The sequence below is a fragment of the Anoplopoma fimbria genome, chromosome 11 (genome assembly GCF_027596085.1).
Source record: "Anoplopoma fimbria isolate UVic2021 breed Golden Eagle Sablefish chromosome 11, Afim_UVic_2022, whole genome shotgun sequence".
Lineage (NCBI taxonomy): Eukaryota > Metazoa > Chordata > Actinopteri > Perciformes > Anoplopomatidae > Anoplopoma > Anoplopoma fimbria.
The window spans coordinates 23,371,433-23,393,274 of NC_072459.1; the positions used below are offsets into that span (position 1 = coordinate 23,371,433).

Genomic DNA, 21,842 nt, shown 5'->3' on the forward strand with positions numbered 1-21,842 from the left:
ACGAATCAGACTCCAGTGTTGACAGTGTATGCGTGTGACAGATCAACAGAACAGAGAAATAAAGACATAAGAGAGAAAGGGAGAATAATGAGCAAAAGAAAAAGTCAGAAGATATTCGTCGCACCCTAAACTGGGTTGAGGACGACCTGATGGTGGCCTCGCTGTGGTTGGTGCTGCTGAGTGTCACATGGGCTGCCCCCTCCACCTCATGAAAGGACTGCAGCGTCACCCTGAGGCACTGTCTCCTCCAATCAAAAGACCCACAGATTAAAGCAGTTATTTAGAAATTAACAGCATGACTGTGGCTACACACAATTATAGACCAGTCCAAACTGGATTCTCCCTGATGATGTTTGAATGCTTGTGAGAAAGACTTTTACCACAGGAATAATTCTAGATTCTATGCCGAACATATAATCCACCCATCTATCTACCAGAGGCTGGAGTATCACCCTGCAGCTTCTTCTACAACAAAGCTGTTAATCCTCTCATTCTCACAAACGTTTAGCCCCCTCTATCTTCCTGCATGCACTGGCCCTCTTTCTGCCTGGGCAACAACCCATTTTGGCTAAACAATAATGTGACTGTTAGGCTGCTTTGTGTGTATGTGTTTGTCGGGGGGACGGGGGGTGAAGACACGGAGAGCATCACGGCGGTTAAACTTCTCCATCAGCTGCAGGAGTAACCCGCCTTTGCCTCTTTAAAAAAGCTCCTGAACATTAAGGCGGTGGTGAATCTTTCAGTTTTAAAAGCTAGTTATCAACGATAGCGTGGAATAACATATGGAAAAACACCAGTTTGATGAAGGTCATTATTGAAACTGCCAGAATTTCCACTTGATTGCAACTTTTGAAGCAGTGTTCAATGTGCTATATGTATCAGGATCTTGTCAAGAAATATCACCTGGAAAAATGGTAATTGTTTTTTTAAGCAGACGCATACTAACATGCTAACTGATACTCAATATATTCAATGATAGTTGTGTTCAGTTACAGCTGAACTGCACAATCTTCAGGTGGAAACAGTGTGGATTTATTTCATGTGGAAGCAGTAATCATAACTTTTGCCACACTAAAAAAGCTGCAATAGCCTAGTGGAAAAGTGGACATATGTGAACTCCTAAAAGGAAATTTTGCGAATCATAGTAAAATCTAAAGCTTGGCCAAGAACATCTAAATATTTATTTGCAGTATTTTAACATACTGTAGGTTGTTTACCTTAACATCCCACATGCTCAGGTGGCTTACTGCATAATTATGCTATAATGTCCCTGTGACATTGTGATATTAACCCATATTATAACTTCAAACTCATTACAAACATCTTGGATGGTTTATAGTGTAATATGTGTTATGAATGTGACAAGGTCTTTTATACAAAAGAGTTTATTAATAACAAAACAGTTCTTGTACACTAATCATACACACAATCGTACATCTTTGACTTAAGTTACATTTCCCCCTTGTGGCTCTTCGTTATAATGCAACTTTAAAAGATGTACTGTAGATTTGTATCTCGAGTCGTATGCAAAAAACACAATGAAAGTGAAAACATTACAAGTCAGATCACAAGGTCATAAACCTGCAAGCGTCTCTCTGTTTTGATTTGAATTAGTCTTCTAGTGTCAGTTCAGCACATTTAAGTCATTCATATTCCACCGACTCACAGAGTCACCTGATGCGATGGATGTTTGTGGATCAAATCGAGGCGTGAACAGGTGGGTGATTCTTGGACCGGCCTTGGCATTCTTCTGGGTTTGTGTGGCTGACTGACCTGATGTGATGGTGGGTGTGAACCAGCATAAATTATTTTATCAGTTCAAACCGGATGAGTTGTTTAATCAGTTATGATGAGCTCATCACAGCCCCAGTCCTCATAACTCCCGTCAGGAAGGTACCTGCGAATGATGATTGGGATCTTTCTGCTCCTGTTAGACGGAGTCAAACAAAATTCACGGTGAGACACACAGTATATCGACCTACTTTTTAAACGTCATAAGGAAACTAAATATGCAGTCAAGATATAATCTTATAAAGACTAAATGATATTTCAAACTATACAATTAGCACCTACTTGAGCTCTTTCATAGCTATTTGCAAGGGGTCTGTTTCTCCCTCCAGCTCCACCATGACTGGAGCGCACATCCTGTTGGAAGCAGATAGACAGGTACAGTAAATGCTCAAAAATACAGGCAATACAAAATAACCTAACTAATAAAGTGGCGTCCAAACACCCAAACCTTCCTACAATACATTAAGATCTGGGTTATTGTGCTCATCACATTAAAAAAGTATTGACTAGTGCCACTCAGTCAAATCATCTAGCTCCTGCATTATACAGAAGTCGCTGTATAAAGTTAGATTTGCGGATTGATATGGAGTTGTATTTGACTTTAGTGGTTCTGCTAACACAGGTCATCTAACAGAGGGGGACCTCATTGTTTCCAATATGTTACCATTTTTAAAGTGGACAATATTGATGCACAAAATCTTTACCTAAATATCTAAATATCAATGTACAGCTATCAACAAGACCAAACTTATAATAATATAATTATTTATATATAAAATCATAGTTATCCGTGCTCTTGGAAAAAGAAACACATAGGATATAAAAATAAAAAAAAGTAAGTAAATATGATTACCAAACAGTAGGGGCATTAAAGCTGGGGTCGTTCCCATTTGAGAAACTAGCAACAGTATGCTAGATTTTTTTTAATGATCTAACTGAGCCCAGTGTTGCCAACTGCTTTCAAATTAAACTTCAATAAATTTGGTCAGAACGTTGACAACACTGGCAGTGTTGCTCAGATGTACTGTGATTGAAAATTCAAGAGAGGAATAAGCAATTACACGTTCGCAATCTTTTACAAAACCATTCAGTGGTACAAACCAACAATACAACTAATGACAGCTGTGTGGTTCGTAAGTATTTGTCCTGACAAAAAGCCCTCCCACCTTCATATGTGGACATCATACTGTAAACAGAGGAAGCAATCGCATAAAAAAGTGTGACGATAGGAGTCGAAGGTCAGAGGCCAGATTTGAACCCAGGACATTGTGGTTATATCACCTGAATACAGGATGTAGGGCACCATATAGAAACACCTACGCTATCTGGAGAGCTCGTGTCCCGAGCACTCTGGCTCTCTCATATTTGGTCATGTAAGGTGTTGTGATCCTCTTCGCGTTGGCCTGCTGCCCCTCTCCTGCGGGCAGGATCTGCACGTTCTCCCGGTCCCCCTGCACATGAGAGAGTTACACTATCACAGAGCAGCGATGGAGAACGCATGTAGAGACAAATAACATTTAATAGCCAATGGTTAGAAAGGTAACACACAAGCTAAATGCTAGTAAGAACAGTCAGTAATCATAATCCCCACTGACCTCAGGACAGCAGAGTCGCTGCCCATCTTTAGGCGCAGGCTGAAAACTCACCTCTTCAAGAAGTACTACCCTGAGCCTTCCTCGTAGCACTTATTGCAGCACTTATTGAATTCGTATTAGTTTACTGCACTTATTGAATTTGTTTTGTTTACTGCACTTATCCTATTCGTAGTAGTTTGTAGCACTTATTATATTCGTATTAGTCTGTTGCAATTATTGTTTTCGTAGTAATTTGCCTCTGCACTATACTTTTGCTCTGGTTTATGCTTTAAGATGCTTGTTTAAGAAAGGAGATGCACTTATGACTTCTGGTGACTAGTAGTTCTCTTGAATACCTATGTTGAACACACTTCCTGTAAGTCGCTTTGGATAAAAGCGTCTGCTAAATGACTGTAATGTAATGTAATGTAATGTAATATAATAATGTAATGTAATTTACATCTTCGACGTTTTCCAGGTCGTCTAATCCCTCATCTTCTTCGGCATCATCAAAATCACCGTCGTCGAAACTACAGAAGTGACATCAAAACATTTATTACAAAGACCACACATCCAGAATAAGTTTGTAATGGGCAGTTCTGTTAGCTAGCTAGCGATATGTTAGCTAGCTATAACGTTATGTGTTATAGTGAACACGCTGCTCAATAGTTCAGTTTAAAGCTGTGTGTCGTCACTTACTTATCTTCGTTGTCGGACATGTTTTATGTTGAAGCTTGTTTGTTTTCTCTGAATCACTGCTAATACAATTGTTCAGAAACACTTTCTGTTGTCAACATGGACCCACATGAACGCCAAGAACGTCTAACTTCCGGTATCTCGGTCCGCTAGAGGATGTTCCGGGTGGTCGAGGTGAGCGCTTCTTTTCGTTCCGCTTGTTCTGTCGTTTATTAAAAAGGCTGTTAAGACAAAGTGTGAGCTTACATTCTTTGGTCTAATTTTATTAGTCAGATTTCATTTGTTTGTTTCGTAGTGGAGCCAGTTGTCGTCCATTGCATATTTGTGAAAAATAGGGACACGCCTGCTTACTGTTGTTAATGCTGATGCATTTAATACTTTTATATAGACTATAATACTTAATCTTGTGGCATTTTTTTTAACTAATAAAGACTCACAGAAGAATTTGCAAACGTTCACTATAGAAAAACCTGCTGCCTCTGAAATGTTGCCATATTTGTGCATTGAACAAAATTCTATACAACACAGGAGTCAGGCGACGCAAATCATGAGGGACAATTCACTCAAAAGGATAGTTGACATCTAGGAATAAGTCATTACATTACTTTTTCCAGTTCTTTGATGATTTCCACGCTCTGCTCTCCCTTTTAAAACCTTAACATTAAAGCAAAAATAATTAAACTGATACTGAGTTCAATACAGGTTGGTTCTAACTGTCTGGTTTGAGTTTAAAAGCATTTTTTCAGCATAGAGGATAACCAGAATCTCAAAAAAGACATTTAACATTAAATATACAGTCTCCATAAAAAAGACAATGTTCCAAAATACATATTTATTTCCTACTTCAACTAATACAAGTATGTAGTAAAAAAAGTTTGTAAAACAGGAGATAGGGCAAGTAAAGACACATGAAAGCTAAAATGTACATTGATAACACTAAAACATTTAAAATGAGAGAATATTTAATGTAGGCAATGCTACTGAGCTGCTCTTCAACATAAAATTAATATTTATACATTTCATTGTGTGATCAGATTCCACTTATTTGCAACACTTTCATCTTCTTTATTATCTCAGAGTACACGTTTGTTTTCTGTGAGAGTATCTTGGATGGCAGTTCAGTTCTTTTTGTCCATGGAGTCTTTGTTGCTCTCAGCTTTATGGTTCAGCATCTTAAACATTTTCGTAGGCTTGAACTTTCCTTTTGACTTTTTTAGCTCTTTAAGTCCTTCTTTCTGGAACTCTGTGGAGATATTTTGCAGTTAGGGGCAGTAGAACATGGGTCATTGTTTTAAATACTTTTTTACAGGCGTTCACAAGTGTTTTATAGAGCATTATGTGTTTCAGAGAATCCAAGGCTAAACTTGCTCTGACTTCTTAACAAGCAGAAAGGAGGGTAAGACATTGACACACAACTGTATGAAAAAGACAATTTTTAAAATGTTTTTTTCACCTTTGTTCTTCATCATGGCTTCCAAAAGCATATCTTCTTCACTTTCCCTGATCAGAAAAACAAAGTTGCATTTATAATTTTCAACATAAAAATCTATAAAAAAGCCTCATGTATCGTCTCTTTTTTCTGTGCACCTCAGCCGGTCCCGATCCAAGCTGCTGACGATCTGGTTCCTCTGTTCAATGATAGTGACAAGCTCATCCATCAGCTGCTGCTCTTGACCTCGATCCTCCTGACTCCAGTCGCTCACTGAATGTGAAGATGACGGTGTGGAACATTTAAGAAAAACAAAGAGCAGTTCAGGGCAATTTCAGGTCCGATGGTAAAACTCACAGGACGGGGAACGTAAAACCTCTGGAATAATAAGCTTTTAGAAATATGTTTTTTTATATTGTATGTGTGATTTTACTATTTTTTGTTGAGCTCTTTATACCCACATCAGAGTAACAACTACAAATGTTAGGTCTATTGATTATATGGTTATAAAGGCCCCCGGTATATTGATTATATTGTAACCTTCATTCCAGAGTTTCCCCCCAGCTATGCCACTTGTTTTTGAGACAAAGTGATGCACACAGTAACACACTGACTTGGTTTATTAAGGAGACATCTGATCTCGTACTCCACGTCTGCCTGTCTCTCCTCTAACTTCTGCTGCTTTGTCCTGGGAAAAGGCACAACACACAACAAACACAAAATGTCCGTCAAATTCAAGAAACCTGCCGTCACAACACTTGCAAAACATTTCGATGCAGACTGAAATGCAGTGAAAGAAAAATAATGGCGCATACTATACAACTCATTAGCAGAGCAAAATCCTTGTCTTGGTGTGGTTTACTTACAGATGAACCAGCTCTGTTTCTCTGCGCATCAGAACGTGTCTCTCGTTGATAAGAGAGAACCACTCCATTAGCATTTGTTCCTCATCTTCATCTAAAATAAAAAAGAACAGGTCAATGGAACATAGTTAATATTTATACACTGCAGTCACAAAAACTGTGATTTGGTGCAAGCCAGTAAATAATTTAGGTAAGAACCAGTAAGAACAGTTTGCCGAACCGTTCTTGTTGTCTCTCAGATTCCCCTCCATTTCAACTCCTCTTTGTTCCAGTGCCTCCAGATGTTTCTCCAGTTCTCTCTTCTCCACCTCCAGGTCTTCTGTGTTCACATTCTGGTCTGTCTGCACCTGTCCAGCAACATACAAGTCTCAGTCATATCTCAAACTCCTATTACTCCATAATATTATGCAGAATTTCTGCAAAACCAAGTGTGAATTAACACCACAATGATTTACATACACTCCCTAATGACTGAACCTTGTGATGAGGGCTAAAATAGTCTGTGTGTCTGCATCCAATCCTTCTATTAAAGTTTAATACGTTGAAGCGGAGACAAACCTTTGGGCAGCAATGTGTATTTAGAACATGAATTATGTGAGAAAGCCCAAAAAGTAATTGAGTTGTTCTCTAATTAGTTGTCTCTTGAGTTCTAAATCCAGCCATTGTACCTTCCTCTTGATAAGTGGGAAGCCATGTCCGGGGGCGGGGGTCCGTGTAGAGGGGAGGGCCTGAAAGGTCTTTGATTTTGGCATCGCAGGTTTTCGATCAAAGGGATTCTCTTTGCAGGCAAGCTAAAAATAAAAAGAACATTGTTGTCTTGAAGTATTTAGTCCGTGACTCCAGATGAAAACATTCATATTAGATTTCATTATTAACAGTTATCACTTCCTATACCTTATTTTGACATGACGGGACCTGGTCAGACTCATTTGCCTCTGTCGAGTCAAAATCCAAAAGGGAGCTTTGAGAGCGGGCGGATGTGATCGCTGGCACAGACAGACTCCTGGGTAAAATGTGACTTTGTGCTTCTTCTGCTGCTGCTTCAGTCACATCGGGTAGTAAACTTTTTGTGTTTCCAGTTTCATCCAAATCAGATGATATTTTACTTGTTTCTCCAGCTGGTTCACACGAAGCTCCCACATCATCAGCTGTTGATATAATAGCAGAATCTTCAGCATCACTTGAACAACCAACAGCATCCGTGTCCCCCGCTGTATTTTTTTGATTGCCACCGTTACCTGAACGGATACCTCCCGCTGCAAGATCAGTTTGATCTGCAGGCTCAGGTTTTGTGTCCTCTTTCTGAGTGTCGTCGTCCACCTCCTCTCCAAATGGGTTGGGAGGAAGCACTCTGGGCCTGTTCCAGGACTGCATGTTGGAGACAGATTTGGATCGAGGAGCGGGTACTGGAGGTGGAGCGGGAGGCAGTTGTGTCCAGGGTCCGGGGTGAATGATGGTCATCCATGGATGGTTGGTATGCACTTTAGGGCTATTTCTGGTTGGGCTGGTGCTACAAGGGGGAAAGACAAGAGGGGCTTTAAGAGACGACTCCACAAGTGAGGAAGAACTTCTGAGGAAATCAGTAATCATTATTCTTCTTCCCATTATTCTTATTATTATAACAAATCAAGTCACACTGTTTTATAAAGCTCCTTTTATGTGATGTTTAATATTTTGCCAACATGTATTTGTTTGAGTTTTAAACTTTTTTTAAATAATTTGTTTTCCCTTTTGTAAGATTAAGATTATTATCAATTATTATACTGAACAAAATTGTAGCTGGAAGTTAGAGAGGTATACTGAGTAAGAGAAAAGATGCTTGACAATCGAACATAATCAGGAGAAATAAAGTAATATAATAATGTACACTCACATGTGAGATGAGTCGGTCGAACATTTATTTTGGTTGCATGAATGTCCTGCAAAGAGAAACATTAAAAATAAACAAAAAGGCTTTCACTCAGTCATAAAAGAGAAAATCACATCTACACACAAAATGCAGGGAATGGTTGAAACAAAAACTGATCAGCTACAGCAAAAAGAATATAGTGCCTTTTTACCTGCAGTAGTGGAGGTGTCCATGGGCTGGGCAGCTTTGGTCCTGGGTGCAGGAACAGGGACTGCAGAAGGGTCCAACAATCGCCTGGGTGTTGGAACCGGCCGACTACTTCCTTCTGTCACTCGTGCACACGGTGAAGAGAGCTCAGAGGGCCGTTGACTCTTTGTCTCCTCCTGCTGTATCTTACTGTCTACCAGAACGGGTGCAAGTCCAGCTTTTCCAGCTCTTTTGACAGCCCTGCCTTCAACACTGGGTGGAGGAAGACGAGGAGGCGCCGGCTTCTTTGTCGTGCACTTCGGTCCAACAGTTGAGTCTCTGTCTTTCAGCTCTGTGCTCCTCTCCTGTATTTCTCTCCCCTCCGTCTCCGGTGTCTTACAAACCTGTCTGTCCTGTGGCTCTGTTGTCTTAGTGTAATGAGGGACGCTGGAAATGGGCAATCCACCCAGAGAGAAATAACCTGCCTGGAACTTACATTTGGGTTGATTGTCAGTAGATCTAATTTGCTGATTGAGGTCAACACTTGTACTTGTACTGCCCGTAATGTGGTGAGTGCAGATCAAGGAGCTGTTATCACTTCCCTGTGTGTAAGACTCCGGTAAAAGAGTGCTGTGGCACACTTTGCACCTGGAAGACAAAAGTGTGTGTTTCAACAGAAAAAAAGTTAATCCTAAAATATACCTGCATTGATATCTAAATAACTCCCATGTATAAGAATAAATATTATAAAAAGATTGTTTGACAATTTAAAAACAACAGAAAAACAAGCAAACCCAGTCCTCTTCTTACCCTGTATGGCCGTGTACAGATATAGGTTCCTTCAGCTATAAGCATATGTGAGTAGGGATGTCCAATATGATAACAGTGATCACTTGATACACATTTGAAACACATTCTTAAGTGTTAACTGCAGCCCGACTCAAACTAGATCTACACACAGTCTGGATAAATCTGGCCCCAGACACTAACAGAAGCAAAAAAAACAACAACAACAACAACAAACGAGCTGCTGTCACCTTGTGAACTGTGCTGTTACCTGAAACAGCTGCGATGGTAGACCTTTCCGTCTGTCAAATGTCTCTGTATAAGGTGGACAGGCTTAAAACACAAATGACACACTGTCCGTAGCCTTGTGTTGGATAAACGATCTTCTCTGCTGGTTTCCAGAACAGACTGGCTCTGAAAGGAGAAGAGAAACAAGCAACTGAGACTGATAACCAAGCGGCCGAGATGACTAAGAGGTGCGTTCACTTTGCAAACATATGTGCGTTCAATTTACCTTCAGGCGTTTCAGACCATCAGGAGTTTTACTCTTCTTGAGGTTGTTTAATGAAGTGACTTGTGATGGCCTGGAACTGGCAAGACCTGCTGCAAAGTCAAGAGAAAACATGCAAATGGAGCGCAGTTTTGCAAACAAGAACTTTAAAATAAAAATATACGTGCTTTGAGTAATGGAGGCTTTGAGAAAGACAATAAACCTCAGCTGGCTGGTTAGCTGCAAGTAGCTATGAATAACTGATCTAACAGAAAGCTATAAAAAGGAACAGAGACAATGAACTCAGCACACCATAAGACTTCCTCTTGAAGAAGTAGTAGTACTGGGAAAGGTAGGTGATGACACTCAAACAATCAGGCACCTCGGTGGACACCATGTCCTTAGGGTCCAGCAATGCAGGGATGCCCAGCTTCCTCTCTGCAATATCAAATGCCTGAAGGAAACCAGGAAAGATGAACAGAGAATGAATGTAGAAGACTGGAAAGAGGGAATGGCATGAATACAAATTATCCAGAAGTTTTTTGTGTGAGTATAATTGTAAATAAATGCTCAGCACAGAGTTGAGAGATACACGCTTGCATTGTGGCTTGAGGGCAGCATAGATGTAAATGACTCACCATCTTGTTATTTTGATAAACATTATCTTTGCAGAGGGAGCAGAAATCTCTGGAGCAAGGTGAGGAAAATAAAGAGGTTGATTAAGTGATTACAAAAAAGACAAAAATGAATAAACAAACAAAACAGTTGCCAAATGGTGAATGGCAGTTAACCAGAGACCCCACAGACATAAAGAAGCACTGACACAATCAAAATGCAGTTTCAATTAGATGATTCAGGTTAAATCGTTGTATGTAAAAAAAAAGGTAGAAACAACTCAACTAATCTCATTAAACTCGACAAGACAAGGTTAAGAAGAGAGACAGAGGGAGATTAAGCAGAGAGCAGATTAGACAGTGTGCAGGTCCTGCTCTGCTCCAGATTATACAGCACATTTATCTGGTTCAGCCACAGACAAAAAGACCTCTAAACAGGACGTCCCGACCAAAAGACAAAACAAAAGGACAAGAACAAATATGTGAACAATGTTAGAAGTGTCCTAAACCTGCAACACACCTGCAGATCAGACCAAAGCCTATAAGTAACACATGCTCCTGGTCTACTTACATCAGGTCAGGTCGGTGGCTGTGGATGATGGCACAAAATGCAAGTCCGTCCCTGAATGAAGTAGACATGTTCTTGATTTCCACATTTGGGTATTTGGCGCATGAGACACGGCACCAGTCCTGCACGGCCTTCGGTGATGCCATTTCTTGCGTGCTTTTTGACCTGCAGGCTGGCTGAACATGGCACTTTACAAGTTAGAGGGGATGAAATAAAAGCTGGGCAGGTTGGTCTTTGAGGGGGAAACAGGAAACCAGCATCTACCAATGCAACTTCTTCTTGCAGCAAACACCTGCGGCCACACCAGTGCAACGAGTCGGTGGAGCAGCAGGAAGGAAGGAAGTTATAGTTTACCGTTATGTTGTCAAATAAAAAACAAGGTGTCCACGCATACAGCTAGAGAAGAGACTCCACGTTGTCCCTCACAACAACAACCCAATGTCACCTTTCACCAACCACCACAACCGAGCTTCTGTATCTGGAGATCTGTCGTCAGAAACAGACTTTTATGCTGATTGGATGTCGAGGTCGATGTGATTTTAAATCAAATCCCGTTACTTTCTGTAGTCCTCTTGTTGTGCTCCACATTCAGTAGCTGTCGCTGGAGGGAGACAGAGCTGCTGCCTCTGTGATTAGGAAGGGCAGGTTTTCCGGTTGAATAACAACTTATAAAAGAACTTCTCTCGAAACATTAATAAATAATTAATAAGCATTACAGATTCATTAAAACACATTTGTTCATTTAAATCCTTCTTCTCAGATCTTGCTATTAATGATCAATGAATATATATCTTGATGTAAACACATCGAGGCTACAGTGTTATTTCTGTCATGTTTGGACAACAATTTCAAAACATTTCCAGTCAAACCAAAATCTAGAGAAAACTCAAATAACTTTAATTTAGAAATAACTTTAATCTGTCTGTGCGCCTGACTCAGCTCAGTGATCATAGAAACACATCGGCTAGAGTGGTTGTTATTATTATGGCCTATTTAACACTTATAAATACATGAACAAATAGCCTAATTTGGGGCTAAAATGCAATATTTGGTCATTTGCGTTAACTTGGCATATTACACTCAAAATATTAACACACAATATACACGATAGTATAAATACCACAAAGTGTTAAACACTGTATATTATAGAACAGGGGTGGGCAATTATGTTTCCCAGGGGGCCAAATGAGCAACTGAAAATATTTTGGAGGGCCTGGCCAAAATGCCGAACTCAATTATGCATAATATACATTTTATTTCTATATAAAAAGCAGTAAATGGCATTGTTTTGACCGCTGGTAAGAGTGTATGTTATTATTTGGCAATTAAAAGGTGAGGTTAGCTTTCAAAAATATCATTTATTCAAATAGAATTTCCAAAATGATAAACAAAATGTGAAACATTTGACTCATTTTCAGTCACATTAATAACAAAGGGCATTTTGAGTTTCATATACTATTGAAACAAGGATTTTCTTAGCTTTCTAAAGACATCACATCATCTTTGTAGCCAAAATAAACAAGACATGTCACTGAACTGTGTAACTGTGTAAAGAAAAGTGTCCCAGTTTTGTAGCCTTTTTGACTTTACATGCAGAAACAGATTATTTTTTAAAAGATAGTTCTATAATATAAAATATATATAAATAAAAAAAATAAAAAAAAAAATAATAAATAAATTTTGACTTTACATGCCTATATTAAACATTTAATGTTTTCAGAACTGTGCAAAAAAAAAAATTAGTAGAAAAAAAAGATCAAGTGTCCCATTTCACTTGTTATATTTCCACATTTTAGTGTTCTTCAGTTCTTTTTTTTAGTAGTAAACATTAGTAGATTATTTTTTTTAAAGATAGTTCTATAATATTATTTTTTTAAAAAATAATCTGTTTCAGTTTTGTATGAGCGGTATTCCAGAAAACTGGAGCACTAAACACCATGTTTCCAATAGTCACCGCACTAGTGCTTCTAACCTTCACGTTTCTTCTATGCGCTCTGGATCTGTGTCTCTTCTTCCTCTACGTGCCTTTGCAGCTCTCGCGAGATCGCCGCGTCACATAAATCTCGCAGTGATGGCTGCGCCGCCCGACGCGGAGAGTTTGGAGTCTCGTATCAGTGAGTGTTTCAAACTTATTTGACGTAGCAGGTTGAGTATGGAGACATGGACACTGGCCAGTTATACATATTATATTATATATTATAGTTATGACGCGTGTCCCTGCAGAGAGGACTCGGACGCTGTCGCCACGTCCAGGATGCTAACCTAGCCTAGCCTGCTAGCTGTCAACACACGGTGCAGACAGACAGGCGTAGCTGCAGCTCCGCGGCTCCACAGCTCCACTAGTTAGGAGGCGACGAGGTCAGAGGGGCCGCTTCTTTAGACACAGATGATTATTGTTAGATGATGATTAAAGCTTTGGCGTCGTGAGAAAGTTCTAGACGATGACACAGTGCGACTACAGACTGCAAGCTAGCTAACGCGATGCTCTGCTAGCACCTGTGCTGAGTCTCTCTGAGTGTTGTGTGGCAGAGACTTAGTTCATTTCAGATCATTGTGTCACTAGGGAAGCCTAGGCCTCCTTGGACCCTCTTAAGTGTAAAGCTTAAGCATTTTGACTCTTTATCTGTATCTATAAGGTAAAATATATATGTTGGGTATGAGTACTGAAGCTCTCATTCAATTTTTTTTATTATGAAAGAAAAAATTAACAACAAGCAATTAGTTTACAGTTTAGCCACTGCTAGTTAAATTATAGAAATATTAAAAAGTAATAAGCTGTGCAGTAAACCCTCCATGCAGGCTATACTGTTTGTGTTGTGGTATTGCATTGCATTCAGAGGTGTTTCAAATATACATAACATTGGATTACAAATCTATAATAACTTATTAATACAAAAAAAAAAAATTCAGACGGTGCACCTACTAAAGTGGCAGCTGACTGTAGAAACTATAACTGTACAGGTAGGATGTTAATTGTTCATTTTACACTTTGACTTTTCACTTTAACACTTTATCATTAACTTGATGTTATGTCAATGCAGAAATAAATCATTTTAGTTAATGCAACCTTTAACGCTAGGTAACTTGAATGACACTGTTCATATAACACAGTAAAGCTGAAGTAACTTGTATCACCTCTGTTGTCTTATATCACATTTGCTCACATTTCAGACAGAGCCACAAACCCACTCAACAGAGACACAGACTGGAGCAGCATCAATGCTTTCTGTGACCAGCTCAACAATGACTTGGAGGGGTAAGAGGAGGCCATGACATCGTTTGTGCTTCATGTCTTAATTTGTCTGGTTGATGCTGATTCAAGTTTATAAATCCTGGAGACCCTAGCTGTGGTAGTGGACAAGTTTTCTACCAAAGGTTTCCCTGTTGAATTTAAAATCAATATATTCCTTCATTTTATTTTTACAAAATTGAACTGTCAATGCAAATTGACACATATTCAATCCACTACCTGCATACAAACTTTACCACGTTACCCTGCACATTCAGTTATCTTTGCAACTTGTGTTACAGTCCTCAGCTTGCCACCAGGCTCCTGGCCCACAAGATCCAATCTCCACAGGAGTGGGAGGCCATGCAGGCACTGCTGGTGAGTTCAAAACTGAACCAGGATCTGTTAGTCAGAATCAGCTGCCTAAGTACTGATGATAAGCGTTTTCAGTACAAATGTTTTGTGTCGAGTCAGTTTTTCCTAATCCGCTAAGACTCTACAAATTTTCTACCCCGCTGATTATAGATGATTTTATTTGTTTACATGTTGGTGTGTACAATTTCAAATTTTATGATGTTTAACTGCTATAATTGCAAATTGTCCATGGGCTCCCAAAAACCACAAGCATGTTAGGTTTTTAAAATGAGTCTGTGTTCCTGAATGTATCCCAGGAATCTACAGTAATGTAACAGAAATTGTTCGCAAATCTAAATTCACCTGGAGTGTTTGTTTAAATATATATTAAATAGTTTGACGAGTGATCTTTTTAGAGCATGGTGTATCTATTTTCAGATTTTGTTTAATTTTTTTGCATTGTAATTCTTGTCTAGGTTCTGGAGACGTGTATGAAAAACTGTGGGAAAAGGTTTCACAGTGAAGTTGGCAAGTTCCGTTTTCTTAATGAACTCATCAAAGTAGTTTCTCCAAAGGTAAGTTTCTCTGAGTGTTTCTCCGAGTGCATCAAAGTTGTTTTTTTTTCTTTTTTGACTGTTGTATATTATTCCCTCATTGTTGTCCTCGTTACCTCACTCAGTACCTGGGCTCACGGTCACCAGAGCCAGTGAAAAAGAAGGTTTTGGAGTTGATCTTTAGCTGGACTTTGGGGTTACCTGATGAGGCCAAGATCTCAGATGCCTATCAGATGCTGAAAAAACAAGGTAAGATGTCATCAGATAATGCAAACTTTAAAGTCATTAGGAGGCAATAACGGTTACAGCAAAAGGTTTTTTGAACAAATTCTTGATATGGTAATAATGGCTAAAGCAATTACTAATTACAGTGATAATAATAATTGGAAGAATTTAACTTCTTTCGTTTTGATATTCTGTGTTTGTAAATCAGGTATTATTAAACAAGACCCAGAGCTGCCACCTGACAAACTGCTGAACCTTCCCCCACCCAGACCCAAGAATGCCATTTTTGAGGATGAGGAGAAGTCAAAGGTGAGGACTTGTCTGTTAATTATCACAGTTATTTGAAAAGATGCTTTCCAACATGAGAAAATGTTTCACCATGGGAACTCTGGCTTTCTGCTTTGTCAGATGTTGTCCCGCCTGTTGAATAGCTCGCACCCTGAGGACCTAAAAGCTGCCAACAAACTCATCAAGGAAATGGTCCAAGAGGTAAACCTGTCTCCTACTCCTTTTTATAAATCAAATTTTTCTGTTCTACATTAGCTGCACATCTACCTTTCAGCATGGCAGAGAAAGACTGCCATGTTTTTTTCTAAGAAAAGGAGTAAAATATCAGAGTGCTGCACTCAGGGCAGGAACATTAACAGAATGAGGAAAAAGGGTTGGTTGCTTTTGGAGGGTTTTGTGTGTCACTGGCAGAATGACTCAGCAGGAGTTCAGAGGGAATGCGTCCTGATTTCAGGGTAATGGGAACTGCTCTTTGTTCTCCCGAGACTTCTTGTACCTCTCCCTGACCTTGCTGTACTTCCTTTTTTGTTTTTTCCTATTTTATGTTTCTGCAGCTTGCGTCATGTATGATCATTTTCAAACATGGGCACTTGTTTGTTGTAACACCATGCTATGTGTGCCGTTTGTGAAATTGTCTCTTTTTCTCTTGCAGGATCAGAAGCGAGCAGAGAAGGTTTCAAAGCGAGTGAACGCTATTCAGGAGGTGAATGAGAGCGTCAGTCTGCTGACTCAGCTTCTGCAGGACTATGACGGCACCGCCGACAATCAGCAAAACGCTGAACTATTACAGGTGATCTGAAATATGCTTTTAATCCAAAGGAGATTTAAACTGTCTAACGTTGTGGTGAACCAGACAAGAAACTTAATTTCAAGTATTTAAAGCCCCTTTTAAATATTTAATTTATTAACGTACAAAGCTATTATTGTGCTCTTCTCAAAGCCACCAGACCTCATTCAGAAAACTATTTGTTATTTTACCTCGTTGGGCGTCGTAAAAAACACTTCATTCAGACGTCAAAACGGTCTTTGACAGCCTTTCCACTGTTACAACAATTACTAACTCTGGTTTTGATAGTTTGAAAGAAAAAATAGAAAGAAGTAACCACTGTAACATTTAATTGTTAATTTTGGTGGGAAAAGGGTTTAATATATTGTGTTTTGTGGTATCAGGATCTGTACCAGCGCTGTGAGAAAATGAGACCGACACTGTTCAGACTGGCAAGTGATACGGAGGACAACGACGAGGCTCTGGGTGAGCATCATTTTCATTAATCTGTTATTAAACATCAAGAAAAAAAGGAATGATTACTCCCCCTTTTTTTTTTGTTCAACCAAGCCCAGCCTTTCATACTCTTTTAAAGTTGTTCATTATAGGAGCACCAGAAACCCACCCACAATATAAACATTTGGGCTAATCATTGAAGTCACCTCACTGCTTTTTTACTGTCTTTGTCCTGCAGAAATCTTTGGTATCCAGGACAGTCATTTTCTTTTCTGGAGACATTTGCAATCATTGTAAAATATTAAAAAATACCATACATGGATAAAATACAGATTATAAATTATCCATGATAATTACATTTGGCTGATTGGAAAAAGTTTGCGTTTTTAATACTTTTGAGCATTGTCCTTTAACTTCAGCTGGAGGTATGTATTGCAGCTTCTAAGCTAAATTGGTAGACACCCTATCCGGCTACTTAGTTTGTTAAAGTAACTCACTGCTTGATGATCCGTGAGGGTTCGGGTGGTCCCAAGGTTGTTTGAATGGTACACTTGAGTTGATGGGTTGAGCTTAACTGGTTTCGCTGACTGCAGCGTCATAAATTAAGTAAAAAGCCTCAAAACAAACACCCATAAACAGGCCTTTACAAAATGTTGAAATCGGTGGCAAAATAACCAAATTCATCAAAGTAAGAGCAGCAGGCACGTCTTTAACAGCGGTTGAAGATGTGCCGTCTTCCAAGGTTCACCTAATTTTCAGCACACCTGCCTTCAATAATAGCTTCCAGAGATGTGAGGGCAGGTGATAATGAGCACTAGTTTAGCACCAAAACGACCATTGTGTGCTGCTATACTATTTATATTAAGGCAATTATAAAACGCGTATCTTTTGTCTAGTCCACTTCCTGAGCTCTAGTCCACCCCAGCAGGAGACGTATTACTTTTGACTATTATTGTAATAGTGTGAAATCAATGCAGAGCATTTTCTCTTGTCTTTCCACAGCTGAGATCCTGCAGGCAAACGACAGCCTGACTCAGGTCATCAACCAGTACAAACAGCAGGTGAAGGGGGAGATAGTGAACGCCAACAACACATTAAACACACAGAGGACAACAGGTGGGTGAAGCATTGAGCACAGAAATACATGAAGAGTAATTCATTGATTGGTTATAGAATTATCAGTTACAAAAATGATAAATGTAGAAACTTTTTTTTCGATTTAAACTGGATTGACTCCATTTCTCACAGGAGGAGGGACGGCACTGCTAGATCTGTCAGGATTGGACACATCACCACAGTCGCCTCCGTCCTTCCCAGAGTTCCCCACCCCAACAGACAGCCTCAACGCCCCTTCGCAAGAGATGGGGATCAGTCTCCTGGACGACGAGCTCATGTCACTCGGTAACAGCACGTCAGACACCACACACCTATCTGTTTTATGCAGGAAGTTGATTTTGAGTGTTTGGAGTTGAAACATAGTCCTAAATAGTAGTGCCACTCTTTGTGCGTCCCACAGGTCTAAGTGAAGGAACACACACCTCCAACCCTCACTCACAGCCTGAGGACTCCACCGCATGGGACTCCTTCCAGGTTTATAATTATTCATCTCTCAAACACGCACAACTTCTTTTTAAAATGAATGTTAACGGGCATCATTGCTTTCAAAACAACTCCGGTATAATCCACATCTATATCACCATTTTTCTCATACTCTCTACTTCCAGTCCTCTGACAGCATAGACACAGACATCCCAGCAGCACCCAGTCTCCTCCTGAGTCCAGACCCCCCCTCCTACTCTCAGCCACTTTCGTCTGGCTCCACCCCCGGGAACTCGGCCCTGGACGAGCTGGACCTGCTGGGAAAGACGCTGATGCAGCAGTCCCTGCCTCCAGAGGGCCTGCAGGTCAAATGGTATTTAACTAACACCACCTTAACTCTGTCACATTACCGTGGGAAATGGTCTGTAAGTTTTGGTTTGATACGATTGTCTGCCTGGTGCACTTACATACGTATGTAGTAAAAGTAGATCAGTGCCGTAGCAGTCGTTGATGGATTTCCATCTAGTTTCCGAACATTAGACACTCCCAGAACACAGCCACTGCTCTCCATACTGGTCAGAGAAACAACAGCTATATGCTTTGACCTTTCACTCCTTACATTTTTCCTTGCTGTTGTTTTTGTTTACTCAGTTGCCGTCCTGGCTCATAATGCTCCTCAGAAGGTTAGCAAGGAGCTAGTAAAAGGGATTTTTTTAAAAAAAATGTAAAAAAATGTAAATTGTATGAACTAATACATTTAACCACCAAAGCAAACTAAAATGAATTGTTCATTTATCTGCTTTCAGGGACAAGCAGCAGTGTAAACCAACTCTGAGGGATCTGCAGAGCAAGTCTGTGTGCAACGTCACCCCAAACCCCATACCAACCTTCGCCGTCGAACATCCCGCACCTCTCCTCAACTCTCAGCCCGGCCCTGCAGCGACGTTGCTGGATATGTCCCCGACTCACACCGAGACACCGTCTGCAGACTTCACCCTGACTGATGTTTTTGTACCGCTAGAATCCATTAAGCCCAGTGAGTGAACCTAATGGCTTTATGCTTCTGCCTACCTGGAAGAACAGATTATATACTCACCTCCTCTCTCTCTCTCTCTTACTCTCTCCAGGTAGTCTGTTACCTGTGACTGTGTTTGACGGACACAGTCTGCGGGTTCTCTTTCACTTCGCTCGGGACTCGCCTCCCTCTCGTCCCGATGTGCTGGTGGTGATCATCTCCATGTTGTCATCCGCTCCCGTCCCCGTCAGTAACATCAATTTCCAGACCACGGCTCCAAAGGTCAGCAGTGACAAAGTTCAAGGCCTTGGCCTCTCATCAAACACAGTCGACCTTTTACATACATGGACCCCTGCAACCGATTTACCGTCCGAGTAAGAATGTTGTTTGTTTTCTTTTATCAACTGTAGCCTATGGCAGTGAAGCTTCAGCCCCCATCAGGAACAGAGCTCCCAGCGTTCAACCCCATCCTTCCTCCTGCTGCTGTCACACAGATCCTGCTGCTGGCAAACCCAAACAAGGTAAGCCGAGATGCTTTACCGGTCTACACATTGGGGGTCCCAATTTAAAAGAAACCATTAAGCTACCTTTAGTATCTAAAAAAACATATGATACTCCCCATCCACCAACAGTAACCTCAAAGTCTTACTTTGGTTTTGTCAAGTATCTGTTTAAATTTCTGTTTCAGGTTAATAGCAGAAACTCTGCTGACATCCACAGCCATTAACAGAAACACTGAAAGAAAACAATTCCTTGAAAAACATACTACCTTGCAAACCTTGTTACTTAACTTTCTCATACTCAGGCTGTGACAGTATTTCAAGCTACAGCTACATTTGACACTATATGCATTCTATAAAAGTGACATTAAGTAGAAGAAATTAAATTGCGTACAACTTAAATAGGGATATCCCTTCTTAGTCGATTAATAAATTGGTCATTTTGGTCGTAGTCGACTAAGATTTCTTTACAAAACAAATGGGTGAAGGCAAAAAAATGCCACTTAACTTGTTATACCGCCACTGGTCAAGTGACCTGTGGAAGTCACATAGACTGTCATAGCTGTGATGAGTCTAGTTATCCCTGTTCTATCTCTGAGTAGTTCTTTTGACTCACAACCATAAGATAAGTACAGAGCCTGTTGGATCTCTGGCTGTCAACACTGATTCATCCACCTCTCTCATCCTCTGTGTGTGCTTCAGGAGAAAGTGCAGCTGCAGTACAGTTTAACCTTCACCATGGGAGAGCAGGAGCACAGCGAGAGCGGCAGTCTAGAACAGTTTCCTCCTCCAGAGACGTGGGGGAACCTATAGCACTGAAACACAACCACAACCTGACAGACTCTCTGCTTTCAGACTCCGCTTCCTTCCTAAACAAACTTCTCCAACACTGCGCCCATTTTCCTTTGTAAACACATTGTACTTTCTTTGGTCGGTATTAATAAATTTTCTTGGATTACGCTCATGCTCTGTCAGTGTGTGTGAATGCTTTGCTGTCGTGTGTGTGTGTGTGTGTGTGTGTCAACATCTAGTCTGCCGTATGTTGCCGCTTTAAAAACAGTCCTGCAACATGCTTCCCACAGAGCTGTTGCAGTCAATCAATATTTTTTTAACAAACTACATCAAATGTGTGCATATTTTTTGGTGTGTTTCATGTTTTTCACTTTACAAAGTCCGTCTGTATCACTTATCAGTTGCGTTTACCTTCACCTCTGCATGCTTTTCCAACATGGGATACGATGCCTGCAAAATCCAGCACACCGAGAGAGAAAGGACGTTAGCGCATTACATAGGTGCAGCTCATCTTAGTTTCCGAAACAAAGCTGTACCTAATCAACGTTTCATGCTGTGTATTTTGTAAAAAATAATTTCACAACAACTGAGTCCACTTTTTGATTTGCACAGAGAATGATTTTTTTGATTGTACTGTTTTCATGTCTGTTCCTCATCTTGTGTAAAGAACAACATCTACTGTAACAACAGATCATGTGTATCATCTGCCATATGTGCCTATTTTGCAGTTCTAACATTATTTAACTTTTCGTCTGTTTGGATGGATTTGTTTTTTTTGTTACACATCAGTCATATTAGGTCTGTCTGACATGCAGTTCAACTACATGATATCCTTTTAATTCTTAATATATTCAGAGCATTTTCAGTAGGGTATGAATTACATTTTCACATTTCTTTATTTAGCTTGTGATTTTTAAGTTTAATTCAGCATTTATTGGGTAAAACTGAAATATCATGCAAATTGAGATGAAGCCAGCTGCTCTGAGCACAGTGTTTGTCTCAGACAGGTTCAGATAGTTTCTACGGTGTGCGATGCATGTCAGCCACGCTCAACATTCTCTCCTCGCCACAGGCTCTCAATCACATTCCGCTGCACTAAACTCCCAATACGACTGCTTTGTAAATACCAATGACGGCAGTCCTGTTATGTACATTTGAATTGTGAAAGAGCATAACACTGGTAAAATATTCCAAATGGGTAATAAAGGTTTTTTTTTTCTTGGTGAGCTGAAGGCCTGTTCATTTGTGTTGTAGGTGACTTGAGTTTTTCCTCTCTCT

The 21,842-nt window shown here is 40.1% G+C and overlaps 3 protein-coding genes across 6 annotated transcripts; 1 reads left to right on the forward strand and 2 right to left on the reverse strand.

Moving 5' to 3' along the window:
* Positions 1-1,379: 1,379 nt before the first annotated feature.
* On the reverse strand, positions 1,380-4,234 carry polr2f (RNA polymerase II, I and III subunit F). Its single transcript, XM_054608227.1, has 5 exons — positions 4,065-4,234; positions 3,826-3,895; positions 3,112-3,242; positions 2,074-2,145; positions 1,380-1,927 (listed from the first exon to the last, which is right to left on the reverse strand). The coding sequence occupies exons 1-5, from the start codon at positions 4,082-4,084 to the stop codon at positions 1,837-1,839; spliced, it is 384 nt and encodes a 127-aa protein (XP_054464202.1). The 5' UTR covers positions 4,085-4,234; the 3' UTR covers positions 1,380-1,836.
* Positions 4,235-4,934: 700 nt separating this feature from the next.
* Positions 4,935-11,426, reverse strand: LOC129099051 (MICAL-like protein 1). 4 transcript variants are annotated; one of them, XM_054608215.1, is made up of 16 exons: positions 11,292-11,426; positions 10,850-11,138; positions 10,303-10,351; positions 9,977-10,118; positions 9,689-9,777; positions 9,446-9,588; positions 8,414-9,036; positions 8,227-8,272; positions 7,248-7,863; positions 7,022-7,144; positions 6,574-6,700; positions 6,357-6,447; positions 6,105-6,178; positions 5,649-5,763; positions 5,515-5,561; positions 4,935-5,304 (listed from the first exon to the last, which is right to left on the reverse strand). In XM_054608215.1, the coding sequence occupies exons 2-16, from the start codon at positions 10,990-10,992 to the stop codon at positions 5,180-5,182; spliced, it is 2,553 nt and encodes an 850-aa protein (XP_054464190.1). In that variant the 5' UTR covers positions 10,993-11,138; positions 11,292-11,426; the 3' UTR covers positions 4,935-5,179. The 4 variants fall into 4 exon arrangements, with proteins under 4 accessions (XP_054464190.1, XP_054464193.1, XP_054464192.1 ...); XM_054608218.1 differs by having other exon boundaries at positions 7,248-7,501; positions 7,592-7,863; positions 10,850-11,426; XM_054608217.1 differs by having other exon boundaries at positions 7,248-7,857; positions 10,850-11,426.
* Positions 11,427-12,883: 1,457 nt separating this feature from the next.
* On the forward strand, positions 12,884-21,781 carry LOC129099052 (ADP-ribosylation factor-binding protein GGA1-like). Its single transcript, XM_054608219.1, has 17 exons — positions 12,884-12,960; positions 14,018-14,102; positions 14,378-14,453; positions 14,906-15,004; positions 15,109-15,232; positions 15,417-15,517; positions 15,617-15,697; positions 16,149-16,286; positions 16,667-16,748; positions 17,721-17,834; positions 17,967-18,119; positions 18,235-18,308; positions 18,443-18,630; positions 19,064-19,293; positions 19,385-19,554; positions 19,683-19,793; positions 20,475-21,781. Exons 1-17 carry the CDS (start codon positions 12,918-12,920, stop codon positions 20,583-20,585), a joined length of 1,980 nt encoding a protein of 659 aa, XP_054464194.1. The 5' UTR covers positions 12,884-12,917; the 3' UTR covers positions 20,586-21,781.
* Positions 21,782-21,842: the final 61 nt, after the last annotated feature.

Coding starts and splice junctions, on each gene's coding strand:
- polr2f (XM_054608227.1), bottom strand. CDS start 4,084: ATGTCCGACAACGAAGATAA. Junction 3,896..4,064: donor ATGTCCGACAACGAAGATAA/GTAAGTGACGAC, acceptor TCACTTCTGTAG/TTTCGACGACGGTGATTTTG. Junction 3,243..3,825: donor ACCTGGAAAACGTCGAAGAT/GTAAATTACATT, acceptor TCTCATGTGCAG/GGGGACCGGGAGAACGTGCA.
- LOC129099051 (XM_054608215.1), bottom strand. CDS start 10,992: ATGGCATCACCGAAGGCCGTGCAGGACTGGTGCCGTGTCTCATGCGCC. Junction 7,864..8,226: donor TCGACCGACTCATCTCACAT/GTGAGTGTACAT, acceptor TCCCCCTTGTAG/CACCAGCCCAACCAGAAATA. Junction 5,305..5,514: donor AGCCATGATGAAGAACAAAG/GTGAAAAAAACA, acceptor ATATCTCCACAG/AGTTCCAGAAAGAAGGACTT.
- LOC129099052 (XM_054608219.1), top strand. CDS start 12,918: ATGGCTGCGCCGCCCGACGCGGAGAGTTTGGAGTCTCGTATCA. Junction 18,309..18,442: donor CCGCATGGGACTCCTTCCAG/GTTTATAATTAT, acceptor CTCTACTTCCAG/TCCTCTGACAGCATAGACAC. Junction 19,555..19,682: donor TCCAGACCACGGCTCCAAAG/GTCAGCAGTGAC, acceptor TATCAACTGTAG/CCTATGGCAGTGAAGCTTCA.